This window comes from Bidens hawaiensis, unplaced genomic scaffold, assembly GCF_021521415.1.
Source record: "Bidens hawaiensis isolate Kalapana, Puna unplaced genomic scaffold, B.hawaiensis_p1.1 tig00002631_1, whole genome shotgun sequence".
NCBI lineage: Eukaryota > Viridiplantae > Streptophyta > Magnoliopsida > Asterales > Asteraceae > Bidens > Bidens hawaiensis.
In genome coordinates this window covers 972,103-982,891 of record NW_027491143.1, presented here as the reverse complement: position 1 = coordinate 982,891, position 10,789 = coordinate 972,103, and the positions used below count along the sequence as shown (strand labels likewise).

Here is a 10,789-nt window from a genome sequence, read left to right as displayed (position 1 = left end):
AGCAGCCATAAGTCCGGGGGATCACGGCAGCTCTGATACCACTGTTACGAACCTCGTTCGTTAATCAAATTGCCAAAGAAAATAGACGGAAATCCATATTAGAAAATAGATAGAGACTTAGACTAATTTTTCATAATTTCATTCATAATTCATATGTAAATTACATAGTCTTTTATAGGCATACAAAGAAACTACCAAATTATCCACTAGGCCATTATACTACCCATGATCTCCTAAAAATAATAAGCAAACTACTAAATTAACTAACACCTAAATTAGTGGAAGAATAAACGTGGGAAGGCACATATCAATTAACAATTCTAGCTATACTTAACTCTACAATTAGTAGTTTTATACCCATACAGATTTAGGTTTTCCAGATTAAAAAAACTTCAACCGGATATATAAGCTGTCTGGAAATTAACAAACATAACACACATGTTAACAAAAATTTTAACCGATATCTACTTCTTAAACTGCTCCGGCTTTTATGAACGCATCGCCTCGAGTGCTGGTCTAATTCATCTTACAAACTTAGATTAGAGGTGTACAAAACCAGTTTTTTCCCTACCGGTTTGGTCAAAGCCTGGTCAAAACCGGTTTTAACTGAGTCGGTTCGATTTTAAAAATGGTTTGATAGATCAAAAGGGGAACCGGTCCAAGAACCGACGGTTTAGGTGAAACCGGTTTTACTGTCAAACGGTTCGATTTGCATAGAACCGGTCCCAGACCGGTTTTTTTTAAACCTCTAACCTAGAATTTAGATCATGGCGTTTAGAATATGGGCTTTGTGTAACCATATCCTCAACATCTAAACATATACAGTCCCAAGTCAATTTCAGTTTCAACTTTACAGGCCCAAGTCAATTTCATGTAATACAGCCCAAACTCAATTTTAACTTTATAGGCCAATAATGTAACCTGAAACCCGAGTTGGCCAGTTACCCCTACACGGCGTACCCGCTCTAACCCAAATACCCAATTACCAAAACCCGACTAGTTCATCTTATATCGGGTCAGGTTTCAGTTAGAATTTCACCAAGCCAAAAAAATAACCCGAATATATACTAGGGGTGAGCAATAACTGAATTGTTAACCGAAATAGAACAAAAAACCGACGAAACCGAACCGAAAACCGAATTCACCGATAATAATTGAACCGCATCGAACTCTTCATTTTTTTTCATATTTTCAAGCTTTTTTTCCTCTATTTCATGTATTATATGTATTAATTGTTGAATACTATCATTTTCATGTATTAATATCTCCATTTCATGTACTAATATCTCATTTTCATATATTTAAACCTTCATTTTATGTAGTTTATACATTCATTTCATGTATTTAAACATTCATTTCATGTATTTTTAAGCAAAAATTTAACCAAAATTAATATTGGTTATTAATCGGAATTAACCGAACCGAACCGTGCACCCTACACCCAACATTGGGCTTGAAATTATCAAAAACAAAAAAACAAAAGAAAAAACATTTAAAATTATTACAACCACTATAATGGAGATTTATTTAACATTAATTATAACACCCACTTATACATTTTACGCTCCTTATTATTCGGTTTTATAACAATAAAAACTACTACTCGCATAATATAGTAATACTACACTAATTTACTAAAGCTTAAAGAGACAATTACATTTATTTAATTTAACTCTTGTAAAGACCAGCTCTAGCTCCAGTAGTAAGTTGAACCCCTCCAGTTGCATGATGACCCTTTCCAGTCGCATGCACGTCCCTACCGCGACCCTTTGATCCCATCCCGTGACCCGTCTGGTCCAATGAGCCCTCCCCCGTTCGACCTTCACGGGTCACATACCTATAGATCCACGCAAACACCGTAGCAGCCGCAAGCCCAAATCCTCCACTGGTAACAAACCCGGTTACCAAGAGAAATATGGTAACGACCGCGGGCACTAGGACAGGACTAAAAATCACTAGAAGTGGAGTAGCCACAACCAATGCAATTACTATCCCTACTAGGGTCAGACCAGACAGTATGAGTAATGAACCACTGACAAATACTGCAATAGCTGCTTTCATGACCCTGTGTGCCAGTGGTTCATTACTCAACTTCTGATGGTGTGTTACTTGGCCTCTTTGGTGGCACACGTCATTCATTTTGTTACAATTGTTTTTTTGAGGTTAGGATGTGAGTAAGTAGTTGTGGGTTTTTAAAGAGGGTGTGAGTGGTACGTGTTGAAAGGATGTTGTCACGTGTATTAGAGTACTAGACTATGAGAGTTGATTGTCACTTGCGTGACGTTATATTAAGACAGGTGTGTTTGTTATATATTTGCTTATTGGATCTATGTACTTTGGGCTTTTAAAGAGTTCATCAGAACTGAGCCCCACCTTCACAGGTCTACTAGAATGATAATACAATACAATATTTTTACAGTGGGTGCAATTTTTATTTTTTTTCGAACGGCAAATTTCATTGAAAACGGTACTGCTAGCAAGAAGTTAGAGGCCAAAACGACAATGCAACTTATAAGGAAAAGCAACACCAATCATTCCAAGATAAAAGTTTAAATGACGATCTATTTTTAATCCAAAGATAGGCCAAGAACTTGATATTTTCAATAACACGTGAGAGCTTATACGAGACTCCTGAGAAAACGGCATCGTTCCACGTCTTTCAAATACACCAACAAGCCGTAATAATGATACCGAGAATAACATTGTTCTTTTTGCAACACAATTTGATTCTGGCTTTAGATTAGGGTCTTGCTTAGAATAGAGATCAATCTTTCATTCTCTTTCCCAGTGCACTATAAGCTATTAAAGAAGAGCTTAGGGCTATGGTCTCACTTTCCCTAGTCTCATAATCAAAGACTACTAACCAATCCTAATATGTGAATAGCTTAGGTGCCGTGGACTCTCTTGCTTACCGTAGACTCTCCTTATAAGTCAGCCATGACTCTTAGCCCCCTAACTAAGCCGAAGTTACTGGCTCTAAGAAGGCAATTGCGCCTTAGCCCATGGACTGATACGGAGACTACTCCCGCAGAAAGATTCTAAATATGAGAAACCCCCCTTTTTTTCGATAAGAAGGAAATGAAGAACAGGAAAGCTTCGGAGGAAGCTTTCTATCTTGCTTTCTCCTCCGCTGTGAAGGCTTTTCTCCCTGAAGGCATACAAAAAGCTCTTCCACGCCTAGCATCGTACTTTCCTCTACTCGTGTAAGGTAAGTCCTCCTTCTCTTAGTAGAATCACTCGCTGCAAGAAAATCTTTGATATGACCTATGAATATTTCGGATCTCTTTCTTAAAAGAATGCCGTGGTGTGGAGATTAAGAAGGTCCCTTACATATATATCGGAGGTATTTGGTACCAAGAGCTAATAGCATCCCAAACCGTCATTGCGAGGGGCACGAGTAAATAGATGGCATGAGGTCTCAACACTATCCCCACACAAATCACAACCAATCGAATGAACCGGTATGCTTCTAAAAGTAAGGGCCTCCTTAGTAGCCAACCTAATCATTTCCGCCTTTCACTCAAGATATTTCATTTCTTTGGCACCCAGTAGTTCAAGGCAACACAAATAAATCAAAATGACCATAGGCTTTAAACAAGGTTGTCTTCATGGAAGCCACCGTAATTAAAGTGTGATAGTTAAAGTGTTTGTCCTTGTCGAAGTTATTGATCCATCAAATTTATTAATTTGGTTAAAAGTGCAAAAAGAAAAGGGTTATATAATATGAAACATGTTTAAAAACCGATCCTGAAAACGATCTGATTTTAAGCCCCAGCTATCAGTTTAGATTGGTTTGGTATCGTGGCAGGCAACACCAGTTTGGGTCCGCTATGACAGAAACTGGTTTAGATTTGGTTTGAAAGTTTAGTTTTTTATCTTCTAATAACCATAGAGTGCGTTTATAGCCCTTTTTTGCCCAAACATCAATTTTGCCATTTATTCATTAATATATAGATAGTTGATGTGTTAGTTTAATCAAGTTATCAAACCACTTGAAAAAAACTCTCTAATCACTAAAAAATGCACTCTAGGAAGAAATGGCAATGGATTGTAGAACAAAAGCATTAAAACAATCACCCATTCGAAACACAACCCGTGTCCATTAGATCCGGTTCCAATCCGATCCCAGTTGCTTCTTATAGACTTGGATTATTCTTATTCAAAACCATTTGAGTCCGAATTAATTTAGATTTAATCCAATGTTGACTTGGTTAACCAAATCTAAACTTGGTTTAAAACTGGTCATGTTTTCAAAATGATGATTTTGACAAACATTAATATGAAATATACTAAACTTAATCCATATGAGACCATAAGATGTAAAATATAACTAATAAAGTATTATTTAATATTAAAATAATAAACTTATAAACGATTTATGATTTTTTAAATTTAATTAATAAAATAGGGAGCTTTATTTAAACACCCTTTGATTCTTTAGAGAGTACACATAAAAGATAAAATATGTGTTAAAAAAGTAAGTAAGTATTAAAAAAGATGTAAGAATAACCAATGTCATAAAATATATCATTCGTACAAATATAAAACTGAACTATAGATGACAGAATTACAAATTTTGTCCTTTAAAATAAGACGAATTACGGTTCGTGTCATTTTCTAAGTTTCCTTGCAGGCGGTGTACTTTAAACTTTTTTTTCCTACAAGTTTTGTCCTTTACGCTAACTGGGTTAGAAAAAGTCAGTTAAATGCCCTCACGTGAGACGCATGTGAGGGCATTTTTGTCTTTTCGTCTAGTAATAATAATAATTTGAGAGTTCAACTCAAGAAACATGACCTTCATTTACTGACAACCATAACAGACTTCCTTCTTCATCTTTCTCTGCTTGCTTCTTATTCTCCATCATTCAACTAACAAACCCTAACTTAACTCCACTTCTCATTTCAATTTCACAATGTCACAACACTCCGACTCCGAATTCACCGACGCCTTTCACCATCTCACCTTCTCCGACGACTCCGACCACCCGCCGGACCCACACTTCTCCACCGGCCTCCGCCGCCGCCGCCGGAGCTCAAAAAAACCCGACTCTAGGCCTCGTGTTACAGCAACCAGCTCGTTGACCGATCAGTCCGTCACAGTAAACTCCCCTAATTTAATATCCACTGTCAGTAGATTATTACACACGTGTGTCACATTTCCAATATGGTTCTTTACCGACCCCATTGGCATTACCACTCGTGCTGAACATTACATAATCATAACTATCAAGAAACCCCACCACCACCTGTTGCCGACTGCCACCACTACCCACCACCTACCGCCGCCACCATCACCTTCAATCTCACCCACAAAATCAAACCATCATCATCCCAATCCAAATTCATTTCAATTCAATCGAAAACCCTAAAAATGATCGGTTCCGATCACCACAAAAAACAACCCTCAATCTACAACCGATCTTACACCATCAATTCAACCTCAGCCATCGATTACCCACTAAAACCCTCACCTAATTCCACCCTTAATCGCTCCGAATCCGTCAAGAAACCCTCCGATTCAATTTCAACCTGAAACCTGTTTTGACCTGGAAAAAAGAAAGAAAGAAGAAAACCCTTCCATTGGATTAGCCAGCCGTCTCTAGGTTTGTTCAGTCGGGCCGGGTTTCGTCAATATTTAATAGGAGACTTGAGTCACGGTGTTCCTCCAGACAAGAAAAGAATGAACCAACAGGTGCAGAAGAACACCCTCGATTACCAGTTGTGATGGTGGCGGCGGTAGGTGGTGGGTAGTGGTGGCAGTCGGCAACAGGTGGTGGTGGGGTTTTGGATGTTGAAAGAAGAAGGTGGGTGGTGATGGTGGATGCACATGAGAGGAGAGATAGGGGGAAGAAGAAAAGAGGATGAAGAAGTTGCAGGTAGACGAAAAGACAAAAATGCCCTCACATGCGTCTCACGTGAGGGCATTTAACTGACTTTTTCTAACCCAGTTAGCGTAAAGGACAAAACTTGTAGGAAAAAAAGTTTAAAGTACACCGCCTGCAAGGAAACTTAGAAAAGGACACGAACCGTAATTCGTCTTATTTTAAAGGACAAAATTTATAATTCTGTCACTATAGATTTGATAATAAATTTGTACCGAGATATAAGAATAAAAAAACTCTTTCAACCACCCAAAGGTCACACACTACTGTATATGAAATAATAAAATATAGTCAAAAAAGATACCAAATTTGCTTAACAGCAAATTCCCATTATAGCCTCACATCTTTATACATCACCCTAACTATTTAAGGGGCACATTTGGTATCTCACTCACTCCAAACCCAAAAGCATCCGGTTCCATCTTTCACGTTACCATGGGCCCCATGCAATAGCAATTTGATATCCACCAATCGGCTTGGCTTAAAGGCTTAAACATCTACTTTAGCTACTAACGGCTTGTCGGCTTCGGCTTCGGCTTCGGCTTCGGCTTCGGCTTCAGCCACATTTGATGATCGGCTTTGCACTTCCGGCTCCACTAGCTCATCCTTAACCGCCTTTATATTTCTCCTTTTAGCCGAGCCGGAAGCTGAAGAAGCCGAGCTTGACAGCTCGGGTGACCTTTTGGAAGTCACTCTAACCGGCTCCGGCTCATTCAAGCCGATCCTATGCGGAAAGTTCAACAAAGCCTTCGAGCCACGCATCCTATACGCGGCTATATCATAAGCCGTCGCGGCTTCCACAGCCGTCTCATAAGTCCCAAGCCACACCCTGGCGCCACTTTTAGCCGGGTCCCTTATCTCCGCGGCAAACTTTCCCCAAGGCCTTTGCCGTACACCTCGATAGTACTTCCCCTTTAGAAGGGGAGTCACTAACGAGATGTAAAAACCACTCCCGCTTCTTCTACTTTTACAGAAGAAATAGAAGAAACTGGAGTGAAAGTTGCTGATAGAGTTACTGATTCTGTCTGTATCTCTGCCAGCAACTCCCTGGACTCCCGTTTAACTTCTTTGCTGAAGTTAAACGGGGTCCATCCTGCACTTACGGCATCACGAAGGATGCCGTAAATCACCATATCCTCGGTATCATCAACCTTTAAAGGCAAGTCACCCCAGTTCTCTGTCAAGCATGGCATCAAACTGCTAAAGCTCGTGCTCCGGCAAAATGAAGGAATTTGCATCATTTGTAAGATGGTTATTTTTTCTTGTTTGGAAGTTTAAGAAGTGAGAAAATAATATTATTTGGGAAGAAGGTAGAGTGTGGCACTGTGGTGTGATTATATATGGGATGAAAGTGTGTGTGTGTGAGGTGTAATTTGGTAATTTTGGTAAGTGGATGGAGGGTGCAGTGAAAGATCATTGTGGGCAAGTGGGGCAAGTGGAGACGACAATGACAAAAACTAATGTTTTTTATAAATCACGTGGTTAATGTATCGGCATTTAGTGTAATGACGTCATGGCTTGACGCATCAATATTTATCCGGGAGAATATAAATTAATACAAAATTAAAATAATAATTTTAGATATTTTGGTATAATAATTTTTTTTAACCACCTACATTTATTATTATGTTGAAACATTCAAATGATTTACAATGAAGTGGCAGGTAAACGGGTGACAAGCTGCCGTAACCTTCTTTTAGATAGCAAACTCAATCCTACTAAAAACAAAGTTTCGATTCTTATCTATAATTGTTTTATGGATTTGAGGAAAACGATTGATCATGTGTTTACAAAGTGTTATGTTGGTAATTCGATTCAAGGCATCTTCGAGTTACATAAGCAAGTTCCGGAGATCGAGCATAAGATAAGTATGGTTTGGTTGATATAATGACGGCATGTTAGTGTATTTAGAAAGCTTGAAACGAGCTGATTTTTGAAGACAAGTCCATAAGGATTAACAACTTGGAGCTAGATATTAAGGTGCTAAGTTATTTGTGGATTGAAAATAGATAAAGTGTTTAGATCTAGATTGGGATAGATGAAAATATTTGCCTATGTAGTTTTGGTAGTTTGTTTGTCTGGTACCCGCTAGCTTCTCGGTATGAGGGGTCAGTATTTTTACGTGGTATGAAATTTGCAGTTAAAAATAAAAGTTGTAGTCCGATGACAATTATAAGAGCGTGTGTATTTAGCTTTTATAATTACATTTTATTAATCTAAGTTAACTGATTGAAAAATGAGTAGATTTGGATTAGAGATGTGAATGAAAAAAGGTAATAGATTTGTCAATGAAAAAACAATTTACAAGTTTTATAAGATGGATTTGCCAACATATTTATTTTATAAATTTTTTAGAAAGGTTTAAATCAAAGTTTTAAAACAAATAAGCTACTTTGGTTATCATAATAAAAATTGTTTCTTAGAGTGTTTTTAGTCCATCTATTAGAAAATGTGAGGGTTTTGTAAATAATAAGATGGGGTTTGTGAGTTGGGAAAATATAAAATGTTACCGTTCAACTTTAAATTCGGGAAAACAAGTTAGCCCTTATTTATTTTTTAAAATATTTGAAAATTGTTTTGAGTGAAGAAGAGAGAAAAAATAATGACAAAGTTATAAAAATACATTAACATGTTAAAAAGAAAAAAATGTAATGATTTTTTAGTATAATTATATAGATAGAGACAATACGGGTATCCTCTTCCCGAATCTAATAATTTGTACTTAATATTAGTGTGTCGGCGAGAATGGATTATATAATCATATACTATTGCACTATGCTAGCTATATTTTGATATTTTCTTATCAAGCATCATTGTTAGATTCCCTCTTGTTGTCTCCATTTTATTTATGCAAAATTCCTTTTTGCACATTTTTTATGCACCTCTTATCACACATGTTTTTTTCATGCTACATATGTTATGCATTTTTTAATAATAACTGATTTTTTTCAAATCAACAAATATTTTATGTCCGTTCAGAAAAAACTAATATTCTATGTTGGTCCATTTAAATAACAGTTTTTAGGAAGTTGCCGTTGGCCTCCGTTATTTTTTTTTTAACTTTTTAGTTTTCTGAATAGGACGACTAACAGAAAAATAAAAGACAATTTTAAAAGGTTCATGAAAAATTTAGAAAGACATTGACTTCGCATTTTATTTAAAAATTATTTGAAAATTAAAGGTGTTCATTATTTAAATCATACTTGATAACCTAAAATTCCAACTAAAATTTTGTTTATACAAATCGAATTCTTATCAAATTCATGACAAAAAATCCTACCAAACTAAAAGAAGGCAATAGGGTATTATCTATAATATATATAAACGAAGACATAAAAATCCTACGTATCGTGATGTGGTCGCTCCCCCTTTTTTTGGAGTCACCAGATTTGCTTGATTTTTAAATGGATGTTTTTCATGCATTTGACCCGAATTCATGGGTATGGGTCTTACCAAACCCAGATATTCCTTAAACGGGTTATAACATCTCATTAAATTAAAATTTATTCTCACCAAATTATTTATGTAAAAATTCTATAAAATAGGATATAATAAAAAATAGTATCTTATTTATTTTAAAAAAGATATCTTATCAAACCATAAGTATATTATTAACTTTCATAAATATTATTAATAATTAAAAAACTAATTTCATAGTAAAAAAATAAACGGGTCTTGGGTCTTCAAAACCATATAGCTTTTAAACCGGGTTATAACATCTCATTTATTTGTGAGACAATTTATCATTAAACAATAAGTATATTATTAACTTTCATACAATAAAAAAAATAAATTAAAAAGATAAATAAATATTAGAACAAACAATATAAAATAACCCCCGTAATACAGGGGATAAAAACTAGTTTAATTATAAAAATAAAATATCCATTCCTTGATAACTTTGCAGCCTTTTGATTAGTGTCGTATTGTTGATTAAATTATGAATAAATCCTCATTATATTCAACATAAAGATCTGGGACATTAATTAATTAGATATTGTCAATTCTGTTGCATAAATTATTAATTAATCTTTTGTCGTTTTCAAAACTTAGAAAACATGAATAAACAAGATATCAATTGCGATAACTATAGGAAATTAGCTGGAAACACCGCAAAATATTTGTGTAAAACAAGATATCAATTTGTGTTTCTCTTTGTCGACATCTTAATTTTTTTCGTCAACAAAAACCATTGTTCATCTTTTGTTTGTAATCAAAATATAGCCATTTTAATCTAACATTTAGAAAAACAAATGTTAATATTTAACGTTTATAAAAATAGGCATCCGAAACAAACTATCAGACAATGCCAAATAAACGTGACCAGTTAAGAAAAATATGAAAGTTATTATAGATAAACCAATAATAACATAACACGTGTAAAACATTAAGTAAAATTCAACCAACGCTTAGCATTGAAAATTAATCATAAAAACACCCCACCAATCACAATCCTTCACCATCAATATTGTGTGGACTCCACATCCAAACTCTCCAAGGCGCCCTTCGGGGTGTTCCTGACGTTTTGAGGGGAATTGGGTGGGGAATGCACACCACACATGGTCTCATTTATGTGACTTATAAGGGCAGGGTAGGTGTCACACCCCGCTAAAGCAAAAACACGAGATGTAACAAGATAAGGTTTCACAAAACATTGATTAGGAGTATTACATTCCATTTATTTACAATTGTGTATCAAATACAAGAGTTGGGTACCGGGACAATATTACATCTGAATGATCTTAACATAACTAAATGTTTTACAATTGCCAAAGTAGACTGTCAAAAATACTCTTTTATCATCTAACTCAACCGCAAATAAACTTAACCATGTCTTATAATCTTTCTTGACCTGAAAAAATAGATAAAAAAAGTCAACCAAACAGGTTTGTGAGCTTGTAGGTTTA

At 35.7% G+C, this 10,789-nt stretch overlaps 1 protein-coding gene and 1 pseudogene across 1 annotated transcript; both read right to left on the bottom strand.

Annotated features, from left to right (window-relative positions):
• Positions 1-1,507: 1,507 nt before the first annotated feature.
• On the bottom strand, positions 1,508-2,570 carry LOC143620677 (oleosin L-like). Its single transcript, XM_077092314.1, has one exon. It carries the CDS (start codon positions 2,137-2,139, stop codon positions 1,669-1,671), a length of 471 nt encoding a protein of 156 aa, XP_076948429.1. The 5' UTR covers positions 2,140-2,570; the 3' UTR covers positions 1,508-1,668.
• Positions 2,571-6,103: 3,533 nt separating this feature from the next.
• On the bottom strand, positions 6,104-7,294 carry LOC143620676 (ethylene-responsive transcription factor 2-like; annotated as a pseudogene).
• Between the last annotated feature and the right edge of the window lie 3,495 nt (positions 7,295-10,789).